Raw genomic sequence first — 20038 nt, 5'->3', positions numbered from 1 at the left:
ACAGGGTTGACCTCCATCTAGTGGCAGAACTGATTCCACTTGAAACGCATTTAGATTAATGACTGAGTCCCTGTAACATCAACACAGAGAGGAAACCCAACTAGACTACAGCAGGCTGCACACAGGAGAACAGGACACAGTACACAGAACAGAACAGAACAGAACAGAACAGAACAGAACAGAACAGAACAGAATAGAATAGAATAGAATAGAACAGAACACAACAGAACACAACAGAACAGAATACAACAGAACAGAACACAACAGAACAGAACAAAGCAGAATAGAACAGAACAGAATATGACTTAATAGAACAAAATGGAAAAGAACAGAGAATAGAATAATGCATGAGAACATAATAGAACAGAGCTGAATTGAATAAGAAAAAGATCATAATACAATGAAATGTAATATAATAGAATAGATTAGTTCTTGATACAATAGAACATAATAAAACTAAATGGGAAAACAACAGAGCATATTAGATCAGAGCTTAATAGAATAGAATAGAATAGATTAGAATATAATATAATAGAAAATGAGATCATAAGAGAATAGAGGAGGATAGAATAAAAGAGAACATAAATGATCAAAATGGAAAAGAATAGAGCATACTAGACCAGAGCAGAATAGAAGAGAACACAATAGAAAAGAATAGAATAGCATAATACAGGAGAACATAGCAGAAAATAATAGAACATAATAGAATAGAATAGTATAGACTGGATAGTATACTACATGAGAACATAATAGAACAGAGGAAAGTAGAATAAAAGAATAATATGGAAAAGAATAGAGCATATTAGTACAGAGCAGAATTGATAAGCGGACGAGAATGGATGGATGGATGGATAATAAAATATAGGAAAAAATAGAATAGAATAATACATGAGAACAGAATAGAACTGGATAGAATAGTATAATACATCAAAACAGAATAGAACAGAGGGGAATATAATCCAATAGAACATAATAGAATAGAATAGAATAGAATAATACATTCGAACATAATAGAACAGAGGGGAATAGGATAAAAGAGAACATAAATGAATAAAATGGAAAAGAATAGAGCTTATTAGTACAGAGCAGAATTGAATAAAATAGAATAAAATGGAATATCATAGAATTGATTACTACATTATACAATAGAACATATTAGAACAGAGTGGAGCAGAATAAAAACGTTAATAAAAAATTAAACATTATAGCAATGGACAAAATAGAAAATAATGCAATATAACATACTAGAATAGTTTTTAAAAAATACAACAGTACAGCATAGAATAAAATAGAACATTAGAGAATAGATGGGAATAGAACTGAATAGAACATAGTGAAACCGAGCAGCATAAAATGTAAAGAATAGAACATTACAGAAGAGAAAAGAAGCAACACTAAATCAGGATTCAGCCTGATACAAGAAGTTGGCAATTTATAGAGTTTCAAATTATTATTTTTTTATCAGCTCACTTCAGGTTTCTATAGACTGTAGTAAAATGATGAAAACCACATAGACCTTGAATCACTGCAAATATTTTATTTAATTAAAAAAAAGACAAATCCTGTGCTAAATGAAGCGTTTAATTAAGATGGAGGATGGAAGGGTAGAAACAAAAAAAATCACAACTGCCATGACATTTTCAATGCAATTATTTCCAAGGAGACGATGTGAATGTGCAATTACAACCATAACAGTTATTACATACAAAAAAGGTTTCATTATAGCAGGATCAAATGAAAGTTAAATTACTATTTGCATAGCATGACTAATGATGTTTTAGTTTTATTTAAAAAATCATTTCTCCCCTGTTGCTCTAATTCAACATTTATTGAACATTTATTTAAGCAGGTAAAATGATTGTGTTCATACATCATGAGGCAGCAGCTCTGTGATGGTTTTTCCCAGAATGGGGTCATAAATAAATGTATCTATAGACGACTCGGTGGACTTAATCAACAAGAAGTAAATGAATGCAGAATAGTAATTTGCTGTGGTCACAGTGGAGGGTTAAAACCATTTTGTTCTTTGTATTTCCAATCAGACATTGAATTTTAAAAAAAGCATGACTTCTTCATGACACAAAATGACTAAAAAATGCACAAAATTATTTAAAAAAGACACAAATTACTAACAAAAGACACAAAATGACTTAAAAAAAGACACAAAATTACTAAAAAAAAAAAAGACAAAATAACTAAAAAAGACACAAAATAACTAAAAAAAAGACACAAAATGACAAAAAAGACACAAAATAACTAAAAAAAAGACACAAATTGACTAAAAAAGACACAAAATGACTAAAAGACAAAAAAATTATTTTTTTAAAGACACAAAATTACTAAAAAGACACAAAATAATTTTTTAAAAAGACACATAATGACTTAAAAAATACACCAAATGACTAAAAAGACACAAAATTATTTTTTTAAAAAAAGACACAAAATGACTTAAAAAAGACACAAAATGGCTAAAAAAGACACAAAATGACAAAAAAAAGACAAAATAAGTAAAAAAGACACAAAATAACTAAAAAAGACACAAAATGACTAAAAAAAAGACAAAATAAGTAAAAAAGACAAAATAACTAAAAAAGACACAAAATGACTAAAAATACACAAAATGACTAAAAAGACACAAAATTATTTTTTTTTAAAAAGACACAAAATGGCTAAAAAAGGCACAAAATGACAAAAAAAGACAAAATAACTAAAAAAGACTAAAAATGACTAAAAAAAGACAAAATAACTAAAAAAGACGAAAAATAACTAAAAAAGAGACAAAATGACTAAAAATACACTAAATGACTAAAAAGACACAAACATTTTTTTTAAAAGACACAAAATGACTAAAAAAGACACAAATTACTACAAAAAAGACACAAAATGACTAAAAAAAGAGACAAAATGAATAAAAAAGACACAAAATGAATAAAAAGAAGGAGAGGATGTGAATGTGCAATTACAACCATAACAGTTATTACATACAAAGAAAAAGGTTTCATCATTGTGTTCATACATCATGAGGCAGCAGCTCTGTGAAATCGGTAGCGAGATGATGGTTTTTCCCAGAATGGGGTCATAAATAAATGTATATATAGACGACTCGGTGGACTTAATCAACAAGAAGTAATTGAATGCAGAATAGTAATTTGCTGTGGTCACAGTGGAGGGTTAAAACCATTTTGTTCTTTGTGTTTCCAACCAGACACTGAATTAAAGTATTGTTGCAGCGGCACTGACCGTAAATAATTAAAGGTCTCAGAAAGCGAGAAATTAGTGGAAGTGTCAGACATGGTGCAAGGCTTCTCCATGACACCACAAAAAAAAAAAAAAAAACACTGAATGCAATCTAACCCTCTGGAGTCCATCTATTTATTGAAAATGCACATGTTTATTTCCAATAATAACTTTATTTATATATGATATGTAGACAAGCTGAGAAAGCCAGTTGAAAGTTCAATCATAGGAGCTTTCACAGTGTGACATTTATGTTTCTAGAACATTTTTAAAATGTTATTTTTCTTTCTACAATGAAAACTATTACTATTTTTAATTTATATGCAAATCCACTGTTTTGCAGTTTTATTATTTATAATTTTTTCTACTGTTTTTGTGTGTATAAATGGTGAAAAGAATAATAAAATAGATTTCCGTAGATACCTGTGTCTTTTGTTTGTATTTTGGGTTCCTGACAGCTTTATACTTTGTTAATTAAAATTAAATGAAAAAACTGACTGATAGAGAAGTTTGTGTGGAGAAACAAAAAGAAAAAAGGAGCCATGCATGATGATTATAATATATTAAAGACAAAAGGTTTTTCTCTTTTTAATTGAGGTTAAACTGGGATTCTTTAACCCTCTGCAGTCTCCAAAAGCGCCAAAGCATGACTTCTTCATGACACAAAATGACTAAAAAAAGACACAAAATGACTAAAAAAGACACTAAAGGACTAAAAGAAGACACAAAATGACTAAAGAAAGACACAAAATAACTAAAAAAAGACATAAAATGACAAAAAAAAGACACAAAATTAATTTAAAAAAGACACAAAATGATTTAAAAAAAGACACAAAATGACTAAAAAAGACACAAAATTACGAAAAAAGACACATAATTATTAAAAAAAAAGACACAAAATGACCTAAAAGACAAAAAATGACTAAAAAAAGACACAAAATGATTAAAGAAAGACACAAAATGACTAAAAAGACACAAAATAATTTAAAAAAGAGACAAAATTATTTTAAAAAGACACAAAATGACAAAAAAAAGACACAAAACTACTAAAAAGACACAAAATGACTAAAAAGACAAAGGTACATTTCCATAGACACCTGTGTCTTTTGTTTGTATTTTGGGTTCCTGGCAGCTTTCTAATTTGTTAATTAAAATAAAATGAAAAATCTGACTGATAGCCAAGTTTGTGTGGAGAAAAAGGTGCCATGCATGTGATGTAAGGACAGACTGAAAGATGCTAAACAGAGACAGAGATTAATGCAGGAAGATGACACATTTGAACCAAAATCTCCTGGACTTTAAGGTTTTTTTCTGTGTCACAAACAACGAAACGGTATGAAGGGAAGACAAGGTTATTACTAAGAGTTCCCAGCTTCTACTTGGTTTTTTGGCTTTCGTCTCATTAGCTTGTTCAATTTACAATTCTAGCACATCGTTTGAGGTTCAGTATGAAAACAGACAGTTCAAGCATGAAATGTAGAGCCGTCCTCGTTCAGACTTAATTTGCCAAACTCCTTCTAATGGTTTCTGTCTTCATTTGCTCACTTCTTTCTTAAAATAAGTAATAAAATTCACATTGTCTGAATTTGCCGAGCCATGTATCCATGCCTAAAAGTCTTAATTAGCCTTTTCATTATCTTGTTATGAAAAAAACACGGCAGCCTACTTCTGAATAACAACTAAAACGGGAAATGTAAAGTCAGTCCTGTGGGGTTTCAGTGCAGACAAGATTTGCCATCTTTGCACTTATTATTCATTCTTATTGGATTTTTTTTTTTTCAACAGTTCTGAGCAACAAACAGCAGTTCGGAGCAGAAAACAATTCCCATCAGAGAGCACATTAAACCAGGGGAAGCCAGTGTGCATGACCAGTGTAATCATTAGACCTGAAGGGTATTGTTTCTTGAGCAGCATGATTGGTGTTAACTGTTCACATAATTAAAATACAATTCATTACCTAACTTGTACTTCTGTTCAATCTTCACGCCAATGAACAACAGAAAAAAACTCAATGAGCCTCAGTGTTACACTGCAAAAAAAAAGAAAAGTTGGGTGAACTCAAAATTTTAAGGCAACAAACTTCGATAGAATTTTAAGTTGGACAATTAAAATAAATATTTTAAGTTTTGTTTTTGAGTTTGCTCAACTCTGAATTCAGATTTTTGTCAACTCAACTGTAAATTGTACTAATTTACAATTTTACATTGTAATAACTTTTAATCCTTACTTCTGCTAACTTCTGCAATGTGCTGAAGTGGCACGATTGTAACGCTGCTATGAAATGTCAGCTAATGTTGCAACCACAATTTTGAGTTAGCATTGATACGCTAATGGCTACTCTTGTAGCTGTAACAAGCAGCGCCGCTAGCATCTGTTAGCCGCTAGCATCAGTTAGCCGCTAGCATCAGTTAGTCACTAGCATCAGGTAGCCGCTAGCATCAGTTAGCCGCTAGCATCAGTTAGCCGCTAGCATCAGTTAGCCGCTAGCTTTCGCTAATGACCGAATTTCACCGCTTTCCCACATTTCACAACAAAGAAATAAGAGTTATCAGAACTATTGTCCCTTGTTGTGAACCTCAACTTAAAGATATAAGTAACAACAACTCACCAACTTGTTTTTGAGCAGACAACTGGCTTCCTTTGTTGTGCTAACTTACATTATTGCCCTAAATGTCAATAATTTATATTTCCAAGTTTTACCAACTTAAATCACTGTTTTAGGCCAAAAAAACACAAGTTGGCTTTTTTGCAGTGTACTTGAATATAAGTTTATTATAACACAACAGCAGAGAACATTTGCTTTATACAACAAGTTTCTACACAAACCATCAGGGTGTGAAAAGTGCAGCCAATGCAGAAGCGCCTTAAACCTGCATTCTTTCTATTGGCCAGCAGGGGGCGACTACACAGGCGGCAAAAAGAATTCTGATGCATAGAAGTCAATAGGAAAGTGACTCTTCTTCTCACTTGATTTATTACCTCAGTACATATTTTTCTAATGAGTTTATGGTCTCAATCTCTAATTTTAAGTCTTATTTAATACAGCATGATGTTCATTTTGTAAATTATGTTCACATTTAGAGTAAAATAGCCGATAATTCATTACCTAACTTGTACTTCTGTTCAATCTTCACTCCAATGAACAACAGAAAAAAACCCTCAATGAGCCTCATTGTTACTTGAATATAAGTTTATTAAAACACAAATAACAGCAGAGAACATTTGTTTTATACAATAAGTTTGCATAGAAGTCAATAGGAAAGTGACCCTTCTTCTCACTTGATTTGTTACCTCAGTACATATTTTTTTGATGAGTTTATGGTCTCAATCTCTAATTTTAAGTCTTATTTAATACAGCATGATGTTCGCTAGCATGATGATCGCCGACTACAATTAGCATGCTAGCTTGCCTGAACCAATCACATTGCAGTTAAGCAAGTCAAATAAATTCATGATACAAGTTTTAGTTGGTCTCTCTAACGCATGGGTCTCAAACTCGCGGCCCGTGAGCCAATTGCGGCCCTCGTGACGATATTTTGTGGTCCCCACCTTGATATGAAAGTTTAATGTGTTTAATGTTTATATGAATGGCACTTTACCATGTTGTGTGTGGAAGGTCCCTTTAATTACTTTTTTGGGGTAATTTTGTGTCTTTTTTTGTGGTAATTTTGAGTCTTTTTTTAATAATTGTGTGTCTTTTTTTAATAATTTTGTGTCTTTTTTAATAATTGTGTGTCTTTTTTAAATAATTTTGTGTCTTTTTGGTAATTCTGTATCTTTTTTTTTTAGTAATTTTGTGTCTTTTTGTGATTTTGAGTCTTTTTTAATAATGTTGTGTCTTTTGTCATAGTTGTGTGTCTTTTTTAATAATTTTGTGTCTTTTTTAATAATTGTGTGTCTTTTTTGGTAATTTTGTTTATTTCTTTTGGGTAATTTTGTGTCTTTTTTAAGTAATTTAGTGCTTTTTCAGTCATTTTTAAGTCTTTTTTGGTAATTCGGCGTCTTTTTTGGTCATTTTGTTTCTTTTTTAAGTATTTTTTTCTGTCATGTTGTGTCTTCTTTTTTTCTGTCATTTTGATACTGCCTCCAGTGGCCCCAAGCTAATTTGAGTTTGAGACCCCTGCTCTGACGGCACTGAGTTGGTCTTGTTGGTGCCGCTGTCGAACCAGTTTTCCTGGCCGGAAGCTGGCTCTTTGGCGGTGGAAAACCAAAGAACTGGTTTGCAATTGGGCACTGGCCGGGAACCAGCTTGGTCGAAAAGGGGGTTTAGAGGTTTGTTTGTTTTTTCTAGTAAATACATTTAGTTTTAGACCCATTACTCTCCAGCCAAAATTAGTATCCCAATGAATATACAATTGATGAATATACTAACCTGAATTATGGCTGCACCTTGCTAATTAAGCTAGCTGGTGCTTGTAATGTAGCTGGTAATTTGGCATTTGGTAGATGCACCTGTTCTCTTTGAGAATATGCCTTAGTATCGATGCCATTGTAAAGGCACACAGACATCACAGACTGCTGTCTTTCTCTGTGTGTGATGGAATGGTTGATTCATAAAATATTCAAGAATCGAGGCAAGAATCGGCAGTTTCCACAACACTTGTGAGAGTATTGCGTGATTTTCATGACATCATATAAAATGTGACATGTGATAGGCACTTTTTCACATTACAACGGCTGTTTTAAACATGTAGAGAATTATGTAAAACATAGGACATACAGTAAATGTCAGACATAATATGAACCATTCATTATAACAGTCTAGGTAGCTACAGTGTTGCACATGCTTATTTTTTAGGAGCCTTACAAGACAAATATACTCCTGTAAGATCTCCAGCCTGTCCCAGTTACCAGTTGCATGATGGGAAACAGCAAGCAGAGAACATTATTACCATAATGTCTTTAACTCTATGGAGTCTTGGGCTATTTTGTCCATTTTTGAATCCTTTTTGTGACTTTGTAAGTCATTTTGTGTCTTTTTTTGGTAATTTTGTGTCTTTTTTGGTAATTCTGTGTCTTTTTTTGGTAATTTTGAGTCTTTTTGGGGTCATTTTGTGTCTTTTTTTAAAAAATATTTTCGTGTCTTTTTTGTATCTTTTTTGTATCTATGGTAATTTTGTGTCTGTTGTGTCTTTTTTTTTAGTTATTTTGTGTATTTATTTTGTCATTTTGTGTCTTTTTTGGTAATTTTGTGTGTTTTTTGTGAAATTTTTGGTAATTTTGTGTCTGTCGTGTCTTTTTTAGTTATTTTGTGTCTTTTTTTAGTCATTTTCTGTCTTTTTTTTGTCATTTTGTGTCTTCTGTGGGGTTTTTTGGGGTTTTTCTGTCTTCTCATTTAGTGTCTTTTTTTGGTGCTTTTGGAGACTCCAGAGGGTTAAATGTGCTGATATGTAATATACAAAAGACACCAAAAAGGGTGTGTGGTGTGCTGTGAACTAACATAAAAATTACATTCAGTTACAAGCAGTAACAATAAACACAGCACCGACACAGCTCAGTACATGTGCACGTCCTGGGAATCCCTGTTAAGGAAAACAACAGCAGCGGTTTGCAGGTCACCTACATCCCCCGGGTACTCCTGGGGGAGACAGGAAGAAAAATGAGTACAATAATCGCTAAAGCATATCCTTCACACTGGTGTTTATCTCCAAATAGTGTGTAATATAACAGTGACAGATATTTTAATGGGGACTTACATTGTGCCTCGCTTTTATCGCCTCCACTTGTCTCAGCACAGGATCCTGCCCTAGAAATGCATATTGAGGCTCTTTAAGCTACAAATATTCATGCAAAATCCTACTAAAAGATATATTTTATGCATGTGTAATAGGTCTAATTCAAAGTCCTATAAAAGGAGATAAGTGGCATGATTATGCCCGGATTTAATATTTTTTAAAAAAAGGAAGAAAAGTTGCCTTACTGTGCATTTTCCACAACTTTCTCGCCAATATGACCAAGCCCAATAGGAGCATTATCAGTGCACAAACCAGCAACGTCTCCAGGATGTGACTAAAAACACAGATACAAGCACACAAAGAGAAGCTCAGGCCGTATCTTAACACTCAATATCACCAAATCCAGACTTCTTCACCACATCCAGACTAGAAAACAAAGCAGCGTGGAGCCCTACTGTAAATTTACCTCTAAAGTTCTGGCTGTAAACTCCATGAGGCCAGTTTCAGTTTGATGATGATATACCAAGTAAAACTGGAGACAAGCTCAAATATATTTAGTATAAAATGATAGAACTGGATGGAACCCTCTTATATGTTATGTTTGCAACCTTTGGTCACATTTGCAACATTTAAAATTCTTTATTGAGCATGATAGTGTTTTGAAAGTAAAAAAAAGATTCAAAATCACATTTTATGTTGGACTAAAGGACTTAAAGAGACACAAAATGACAAAAAAAGACACAAAATGACTAAAAAAGACACAAAAAGACACAAAATGACTAGAAAAAGACACAAAATTACTAAAAAAAGATACAAAAAGACACAAAATTACAGAAAAAGACACAAAAAGACACAAAATTCCTTAAAAAAAGACACAAAAAGACACAAAATTACTTTAAAAAAAGACACAAAATTTCCAAAAAAGACACAAAATTACTTAAAAAAGACACGAAATTACTTAAAAAAGACACGAAATTACAAAAAAAAAAGACACAAATTTACCAAAAAAGACACAAAATTACGAGAAAAAGACATAAAATGACCAAAAAGACACAAAATTACTAAAAAAAAAAGACGCAAAAAGACACACAATTACAAAAAAAAATTGCTACGTTAAACACACAAGACACAAATAAAATCGAGTCCCACTAGAATAAAAACCAGAGTTGATGACAGGATCACACACAATCACAAGATCACATTCATGTTGGTTTTTCTTTGTTTCTTTTTGGTTCAAAATGTTTTAATCCAGTAAATCAGAATAAAAAATCTATTATTATTAGGTCGTAAAGGTGAAGTTGTTCTGAAAAAAAATATACCAACATGGCATTTAAACACTACTACACTAAAGTGGTGTATACAGGCAGGATGAAAACGATTAAAAATGGACATAATAGCCCAAAGAGACTCCATCGAGATAAGAAGATAAAACAGTAAGAATCCATCAGGTAGTGGCTGTCTCCTACCTGTGACTGCTCCAGGTCTCCTTGGTGACGGGTTTGGGTGGAGGCAGATAGGCACCAGACGGCTGCAGTGTAGGTGGAGATGTCACTGCTGTCACTGCTGCTGAAGATAAAGATATTATAGGTGAAATATGATGTACTATTATAAGCAAAGGGAGTGTTCGCAGCAGCCCCCGCAGAGTTCATAACATCAATATTCTTGATAAGTGACTCGTGATAATCGATACGGTGTACAGCTGGAGACATAAGAGCCTCTGGCATCTGTCACAAACACATATTGATCTGTGAAGACGCTCTTGGCTACTTCTGATCTCAGCTGCTGCAGAGTGCTGAGAGGAAAAGGCCACGTTGTCACAGAGTCGAGCCTCTTTTCATGCCTACAATGCGTCCATAACATCGAGCGTTTAACATAGGGGTCTATGGAGTTTGACCTGCTATTGGATTTTCCATTTTTTTCCAGCCCCAGAGGGTGCTGCTAGCTGGAATCTCATCTCAAAACTCTCCTGGAGGAGGAGGTCAGGTGGCATAGTCTAAAGAATGACAAAGTCAGCGTAGTGCAGGGGTCTCAAACTCGCGACCCGCGGGCCAATTGCGGCCCTCGTGATGATATTTTGTGGCCCCCACCTTGATATGAAAGTTTAATGTGAGTTTTATATGAATGGCACTTTACCGTGTTGTGTGTGGAAGGTCCCTATAATTACTTCTTTTCTTTTTTAAGTTTTTATTTTTTAATATAATTTGGTGTCTTTTTTAAGTAATTTTGTGGGTTTTTTAAAATAATTTTGTGTCTTTATTAAAATAATTTTGTGTCTTTTTTTTAATTATTTTGTGTCTTTTTTGGTCATTTTGTATCTTTTAATTTTGTGTCTTTTTTAAATAATTTTGTGTCTTTTTAAAAAAGAATTTGTGTCTTTTTTTAATAATTGTGTGTCTTTTTTGGTCATTTTGTGTCTTTTTGGGGTCATTTTGTGTCTTTTTTGGTAATTCTGTGTATTTTTTTTTCATTTTGTGTCTTTTATGGTAATTCTGTGTCTTTTTTGGTAATTTTGTGTCTTTTTAAAATCATTTTCTGTCTTTTTTAGTAATTTTGTGACTTTAAAATCATTTTCTGTCTTTTTTAGTAATTTTGTGTCTTTTTTTAGTAATTTTGTGTCTTTTTGGGTTCATTTTGTGTCTTTTTTGGTAATTCTGTGTATTTTTTGGTCATTTTGTGTCTTTTTTTGTCATTTTGTGTCTTTTTAAGTAGTGTTTTTTTCAGCTGGAGCTGGATATTTTATCAGCAGCTCTTGCTAACAAGTGGCAAAAGAGACGACAGAGATTTGGGCAGCAATTAAACGTCATTGTGTTGTCGTGCTTTTATAGCCTAGCATTAGCTTTTTACTTCTGAATACTGCATTCACATTTCAAAAATCCTAAAAGTGCTGTTCATTTGCTAAACGAAGCATGTAAGTGCTATAAACGTCTGTTTGCCACAGAGCTCATTTTCTGCAAGAATCCAAAAATCGAATGGAAAAGAATCCCATTGGTTTTTTGTTAAGGGAACCAGGGGGATGCTAATTTCCAGGTTGGCCTTCAGCAGTATGATATTCCTGCATCTCTCTGTTGGACTTGCATTCACCAAGAGGCCAGAAACACAATTTTAATGGAATGCTAATTGCTCCATGGATTGGCTCTTTGCTAAGACTTTTGGCATTTCAACTTTTTAAGGTGATAATATGCAAATCATGCAAAACATTTGCTGTGCACAAGTGGCAAAAATCTGTTTTAAATAAAAACCTTGCCTATAGTGACTCTTCAACAATGAATCAGTGACACTTTACAATAACCATCATTTATAAATGGTAAACAGATAATTTATTAATGTTTAATCATCATTTATAATCCATATATAGGCCATTTAGAACGGTAAATACATAATTTATTAATGTTTAACTAACTAAATCATTTATAAATGGCAAACAGATGGCATATTAATGTAAGTTTATAGTTACTTTACCTTTAACAAACAATTAAATTATAATTAATTGTTTATCAATAGTTTTAGTTGCACTCATTATAACATTTTTAACACCATATTAAGTATGTTAATGATTTTGAAATGATTCATACACCTTTAAGACATTGGTTGGAAACATTTAAAGATTAAATATGTATAGCACTTGGTAAATGATTATTAATTGGTTTATAAACCATCTATAAACATCACTTAGGTGGTTATTGTAAAGTGTTACTAATGAATCAAATCGGAATCACTAGCTCTGTATGCAAGATTTGGTAACACTTTACAATAACCATCTAAGTGATGTTTATAGATGGTTTATAAACCAATTATTAACAATTTACAAAGTGCTATACATATTTAATATTTAAATGTTTTCAAACAGTTTCTTAAAGGTATATGAATTTACAATTTAATTTACAAACTTAACATTGGTGTCAAAAATGTTATAATAAGTGCAAAACTATTAATAAACTAATAATTATAATGTAATTGTTTGTTAATGGTAGAGTAACAACTTACATTAATATACCATATATTTGACTTTTTTTTTAAATTATAGTTCAACATTAATACATTTTCTATTTACCATTCTAAATGGCCTATATACGGTTTATGAACGATGATTAAACTTTAATAAATAAATCTGTTTACCATTTATAAATGGTCTATTTACCATCTATAAATGATGGTAATTGTAAAGTGTTACCCAAGATTTTAACAGAAAAGGATAATTTGTTAACCCTTTATCAGGCGAAGAACTATATTTGGTAACTTCAGTGGATATCATCAATATTTCGAGAAAAAAGTTGCAAATTTACTAGATTAAAGTGGCAAATCTACAAGAAAAAAAGTCACAGATTTAAGAGGTTTAAAGTGGCAAATCTGCACGAAAAAAAGTTGCAGATTTACAAGAAAAAAGTGTGAAAAAACAACTTTTTTCTCGCACATTCACCACTTTAAATCTCATAAATCTGCAAAAAAAAATTATCATAAATTTGCCACTTTAACCTCGTAAACTTTTTTCTCAAAATATTACCCCCCTTCCCCAGGTCCGTATGTTTTTTTTTTTGCACATTCTGGCTGTATGTAATATCCTCCAATATTCTCTAGGGTTGAAATTTGGAATTTGCAAGTATTTCAATGAGTGCCCTATTAGGGGTTAATGGGTCTTTGTCAACCTACTGGTGGTGGGTCGGGGAGTTACCAGCAGGTGCACGGCCACCTGCTGCTGTCCTGCAGAGCACCAGTACCAGCCAGTGTCTCTCATCCGCAGCTTCTTAAAGGTTATAGTGAAAGTCCTAGTTCTGTCATCGCTGATGGCCACTGAAGTGTCTTCGTAGCTCCCATCAGGACCCGTGTGCAGACAGGAGCTCCAGTCTCCACTCCGACACCACTTCTTCTCACTCTCTCTGTTGGCAAGCAGTCACAGGGAGTCAGTCAGGCTGGCTGGTGATTCTCATCAACATGGTGCAGCTTATAGCAAAAATACAAGAGCATCAATGAAGTGAATAAAGAAAATGTAATATTCAACACAGCAGCTACATAGGAAATACAGGGTTATTATTTTTATTTTATTTTAATTTATTTTATTTCATTATAATTATTATTATTATTATTAATAATAATAATAATTATTATTATTATTATTATTATTATTGGCATTATTATTATTATTTATTTATTTATCTATTGTTTTTGTTTTGTTCTTTGTTTCAGTGGTTAATGTGGGCATGTAAACCCTCATTAATGTATGTGTCATGTTAATTCTAAAAACCCAAAAATATAATTGTCCCCCCAAAAAATAAAATAAAAATCCAAGAGCATTGAATACATATTTTCTTTGACCCTTTATAACATATACAATCTAAAGTCACTGTTTAATATGAATTTATAATCTATTTAAATAATTTTAAGGTATTTTCTGACATTTTTAGAGACACTGTGAGCAAAATTCATTACCGTAACACATTTTTAAATAAAAAAAAAAAAACAGCAAAAGGTTTTTTTGAGGGTTTTTTTCGTTGGCAAGCACTTAAATATGCTCAAGGGTAGCTGGTATCACCAAAATGTATTTTATTAAAATATACACATATTTTAATGCAAATGATTATATCATTACCGTAACATCTAACCATTTTTCTCATCAATTTTCATTCAGATTTTTTTTTCTTTATACATTGTTAAAAACCATTATGTTTGATTATATTCTGTTAAATTATACATTTTTAAACAAATGTATGTTTATTTTTGTGTGGGGGAAACCATGACATTTTTTATCTGGACGCATTACGGTAATGAATTTGTGAATCAAAAATATGTTGAAAAATATAGAAAATATTATTTTAACACAAAACAATAAATTGTGCCTCGTTATGGCTATATTGTTCACTCATATAAAAGTGAAATATATTTAGTTTAATAAAGTATATCCTTAGACTGGCTTCATGAGAATCACCCAGCTGTCCGTCACAGTTTGGCTTGAATTGAAGATCCTGAACAACCTTTATTCTCTTTCTTTTTAGGTTTGCTGATGCTTTAGAAAGGTTTTAGGTTTGAGGATTCTACATGGTGTGATAGTAAATAAAAATGACACAACAGTAACATGATGAATGGGGCAATAAAATACCTGTATCGCTCGCTGTAGTGGCATTCAGCTGTGACACTACTCCCTTCTTCCCCCCCGAGTCGGCTGTTTACCACTGACATGCCTGCAGGAAAGGAATAACCCTATAAACAGCAGCAGAGCAAGTCTCTAGATCCTTTACACAGCTGAAAGTCCAATAATACAAATACTCTGCTACAACTACAAGCCCAGCATTGAGAATGTTATGTCTAATATTACATCATAGATTATTATTATGCATGCATTAATGTAAAAGCAGAATTTAAGTTTAACCCATAAGAACCTATGGTGACACCCATGTAACAAACACGTTAAATCTTCTAGAATCTCCCATATTCAGCTTTATGCTTCACCTTAACTCATTAAATCCCTAAGGTGTGGTGTGGTGGTCATGTGACTTTGACAGGAAGTGACTTCTCCAAAATGTGGCTGTGACTGGAAACAGAAATGTAAAAAAGTAGCTCATTTTTTGTTATGAGGCTAAGTTTAAACCCATTTAACAGCTCTAATCCGTTAATAGTTTGTCCTGTATTGCATTTAACTTGTTCTGACCAGATTTCCTAAACAAATTAAAGTCACAATTTTGATATATGTTATGGAAATGTTTTTTTTTAAATATGTATTATTAATTTATTATTTTGTTACTTAAAAACGAATCTGAAAAATAATTTATTGTTAAACAGCACTATTAATGTCACAATTTTGATAAATGTTATGGAGATGCAGAGAAATGTAAGCAGAAAATGTGTCTAGTTTTTTATTTTAAAATAAGAAATATTATAAACATAAATACCATAAATGCCCATTGTAACATATATATGTCACATCACAGATCTTTGACATTTAGGGGTAGCATTTTTTTTTAAACATCAGAAATGTGTTCTATGTGGTCCACTTATAGAACCTTTAAGGATAACTGGGTCTGGGTTCTTATGGGTTAACTATTTACTAATGAATATATTCATTATGGATTAATCTGCTTTTTTTTAATAAGGTTTTAGAACATTAGGATATACAGTCATGGAAAAAAATATTACACCATTGTTTTCTTCAGTTTATTGTTCATGTTAATGCCTGGTACAACTAAAGGTAAAAAAAAAATGTTGGACAAATATATTGATATCTAGACATTTTTCATGGTTTTCTTGAAAATAAACAAAATAATTATCAAGAAAACCACGTTAAATGTCTAGATATCAGCTCTTAAATTAAACTCTTATCAGCTATTTTTGTTGTTATCATTATATTTGTCTAAACAAATGTACCTTTAGTTTAGTTTAGGTCTACATTTATCAAAAAATTCACCTCTACAAATGCCTGATCAAAAAATTAAATTAAAATAAAAAAAAGAATCAGAGTGAGTTAAAGCAGATAACATTAGGTTTATAAAACGTGCTTAATGTTCTGTATTGAGCAACAATTACTTATTTGGTCATACTTACAAAAAATAAATGAAAAAAGAAATTCAATTTAGTCATCTAAGCATTTGAAATGCAGGAAAATGAGAGTCAATAATAACAACCTGGTCTCACAGGAATCCGTGAAATAGCCACGGATTTGCTTAACTCAAAATCCGTGGAATAGCCACGGAATCACTCAAATTTCCATGAAACTGACACGGATTTCGCTACAATGCAAGTTAATGACAGTCATATCCCGTGGCTATTCCAACATACAAAGTGATTATGTACATTCACTGAGTGAATATTTAGAAAATAAAACATATATTTCTCGCTAGAAATGTGATCAAAATCTATTTTTATGCAGAAACTAAGTCAAAATATTGATTTTTTTCACAAAAAATGAGAGAACTGTCCGCCATGTTTTTTGTTCTGACCGCTGGGACCTTGAAAGTCACGTGACTTGGAACAAACCAATAGGAACAAATATCCATGGAATAGCCACGGGATATGACTGTCATTAACTTGCATTGTAGCGAAATCTGTGTCAGTTTCACGGAAATTTGAGTGATTCCGTGGCTATTCCACGGATTTTGAGTTAAGCAAATCCGTGGCTATTTCACGGATTCCTGTGAGACCAGGTTCATAATAGTTAAAAATCCCCCCATTACTTACCATGAATGACCTTTATGTTAGTGTAAGCGACAGCATCAGCGCTCCACACTCCGCCTATCTCCACGCCACACATGTACCACCCCGACTCTCCCTCTTTCAGGTCGTTCATGGTGACGGTGAACACCAGCTGGACCGGGTCGTCGAAAATGCTCGCTTTCGCCTCGGCTGGATTGATGGAACGGGGGTCATCTGTCCGAGCTAAGCTGGTGCAGAACTCCCTTATCTTCCCGCGACACCAGTATTTTACGTAGCTGGCATACTGAGGCTCATAATGACACGGGACCGTGAGGGACTGACCCTCCAGGACTGTTAGCTCTCCTTCTGTGGTAACCCTGCAGAGGAAGCCTGATGGAAAGTGGAGATGATTGAGTGTTAACCCTCTGGAGTCCATCTATTTATTGAAAATACACGTTTTATTTACAGTAATAACTTTATTTATATATGATATGTAGACAAGCTGAGAAAGCCAGTTGAAAGTGCAATCATAGGAGCTAAATAATGTGCCATTTAACTAGAAAAGAAGGCCTTAAATGCACTTGTATTGTAACATATTCTCATTATAGGATTGTTAAATTTCATTCGCAAAGTAACTAAAGATGTCAAATCAATTTAGAGGAGTAAAATGTATAATATTTACCTTAAAATGTAGTGGAGTACAAGTTTAAAGTACCTTTAACCCTCTGGAGTCCATCTATTTATTGAAAATACACGTTTTATTTACAGTAATAACTTTATTTATATATGATATGTAGACAAGCTGAGAAAGCCAGTTCAAGTTCAATCATAGGAGCTTTCACAGTGTGACATTTATGTTTCTGGAGCAGTTTTAAATTGTGAATTTCCTTTCTACAATGAAAACTATTACTATTTTTAATTTACATGCAAATACACGGTTTTGTCGTTTTATTATTTATTATTATTTCTGCTGTTTTTGTGTGTAAAAATGGTAAAAAATAAATACATTTTAAATGAATAAAATACAATAAAATACAAAATGGCTAAAAAAAGACACAAAATGATTAAGAAAAGACACAAAATTACTAAAAAAGACACAACATGATTAAAAAAAGACAAAATGACCAAAAAGACACAAAAATTGTTTTTTTTAAAAAGACACGAAATGACTAAAAAAAGACACAAAATTATTTTAAAAAAGACACAAAATGACTAAAAAGACAAAGGTACATTTCCATAGACACCTTTGTCTTTTGCTTGTATTTTCGGTTCCTGGCAGCTTTATACTTTGTTAATTAAAATAAAATGAAAAATCTGACTGATAGCCAAGTTTGTGTGGAGAAAAAGGAGCCATGCATGTGATGTAAGGACAGACTGAAAGATGCTGAACAGAGACAGAAATGAATGCATAGGAAGTTGACAAATTTGAACCAAAATCTCCTGGACTTGAGAGGTTTAAACACTTACTTGAACTTAAACTTTCAGTCATGCTGCAGTCAGAACAGAGTCACAGTGAATATTTCTAATCTATGATTGAAGAGTGGGGAAAAAGTGGCCTTGAGCGATTCTTGTACCACATTTATGGTTTCAGTTTCCTTTGTAGCAAAACACTATTCCTCCTTTAAACCTCCCTTTTTCATACTTCTTATTCCAAAAATTGGATTATCCGTTTTATAATAGAGATTTTGGGGGACAAATATAACAGGCCTTTGGAGAGTTGACAAAATAAACATCAAACATACTCTAGCCAAGGGGCAAACAGCATAGAAGCTTGGAAGATTAAAAAAAAAACAAACACAAAAGCCTCCTCCAGCTCCCGCAGAAAATATCATTAACAACCTTTCTTCAACAAATGATTAATACATAAAAGTAATAAAATAGTAAAGAGAAGTGAAGCATGAGAAACATCTTACAATGCAGCACAGGCATTTGCCCAAAAACATACTGATAGACACACTGTGAGGGGGCAGCTGGATCATAGACACAAACAACTCTTTCCTTCAACTGTCTGCAGACACAAAAACAGCTACAAGAGCGTATTGTGTAACTTTCAATGATTTCAAGGAGCTCAGATTTTACCTGGGATCCATGGTAACAGGCTGAGGGCGAGTATAAAGGGTTGCAGCATGTTTTGCCGGCGTCAGGTTAAGGTTTACCAAGTGAACTCTGCCTCTTGTGTAAACACAGACTCCAGGTTCCGCAATGCCAATTTCCCTTTGGTCATGTGACCGCAAGTTGGATCCAGATGTTCCAGATGTTAACCATGTAGGTGCCAGTGGGATTTTAATAGTTAATAGTTTTAATATTTTAATAATATCCGCACTGATAAAATGCCACAATTTTTCCTACGACTTCTTCTTATTAACTTTCTCTTCCATCTCCATATCTTCTCAGCTCATAAAACAATTTTAAAGAGCTAGAGGGGAAATGTGTACATTGTGTACTAAACCTCCTAAGTTACACAATGTTTTAATAACCAAGACTTTAAGGGAGTAGTTGTTAGGCAATAGGCTTATTAGCTTTATTAATGAGAGTGAAAAGATAGCAGCTGTTTAGCTGCTTAACAGCTTAAGCTTAAAAAATATAAATTATGATTTCATTAAAAGATTATATCAACATACTGTATTAACATCATCAGCTGTAACCCCTGAATACTACATGTTGTAGTAATGTAAGACTAAGAGTGCATGAAAACTAGTACACAGAAATAAAACAGGTATCTAAACTAAATTAAATGGTGGAAATTAATAGCTTAAAGTAGGCCTAATACATAAATTATTGAATAGTTGCCAAGTGGGCTAAACAGTTCAAATAATTATCTTACAGTAATGACAAAATGGTTAAAAAAGTTAAAAGTAACGGACAAACATTTGAAATTGTTAGCTAGTAAGTAATGTTAATTGATAAACAGCTGAAATTAAGCTAAAGTAATGTTTTGTAATGTAATGTAATTGATAAACGGTTGAAATAGGCTACTTAGCTAAAAGTAATAAAGGGTTGAAATAGAT

The 20038-nt window shown here is 32.5% G+C and overlaps 1 protein-coding gene across 2 annotated transcripts; it reads right to left on the bottom strand.

Moving 5' to 3' along the window:
- Positions 1–7293: 7293 nt before the first annotated feature.
- pigr (polymeric immunoglobulin receptor) lies at positions 7294–19241 on the bottom strand. Of its 2 annotated transcripts, none has more exons than XM_059345382.1 (8): positions 19110–19241; positions 17076–17420; positions 15004–15085; positions 13560–13786; positions 10379–10478; positions 9158–9246; positions 8934–8983; positions 7294–8815 (listed from the first exon to the last, which is right to left on the bottom strand). In XM_059345382.1, the coding sequence occupies exons 1-8, from the start codon at positions 19156–19158 to the stop codon at positions 8732–8734; spliced, it is 1026 nt and encodes a 341-aa protein (XP_059201365.1). In that variant the 5' UTR covers positions 19159–19241; the 3' UTR covers positions 7294–8731. The 2 variants fall into 2 exon arrangements, with proteins under 2 accessions (XP_059201365.1, XP_059201366.1); XM_059345383.1 differs by having other exon boundaries at positions 10379–10475.
- Positions 19242–20038: the final 797 nt, after the last annotated feature.

This window comes from Centropristis striata, chromosome 11 (assembly GCF_030273125.1).
Source record: "Centropristis striata isolate RG_2023a ecotype Rhode Island chromosome 11, C.striata_1.0, whole genome shotgun sequence".
Taxonomy (NCBI): Eukaryota; Metazoa; Chordata; class Actinopteri; order Perciformes; family Serranidae; genus Centropristis; species Centropristis striata.
This window is presented reverse-complemented; position numbering and strand designations above follow the sequence as displayed.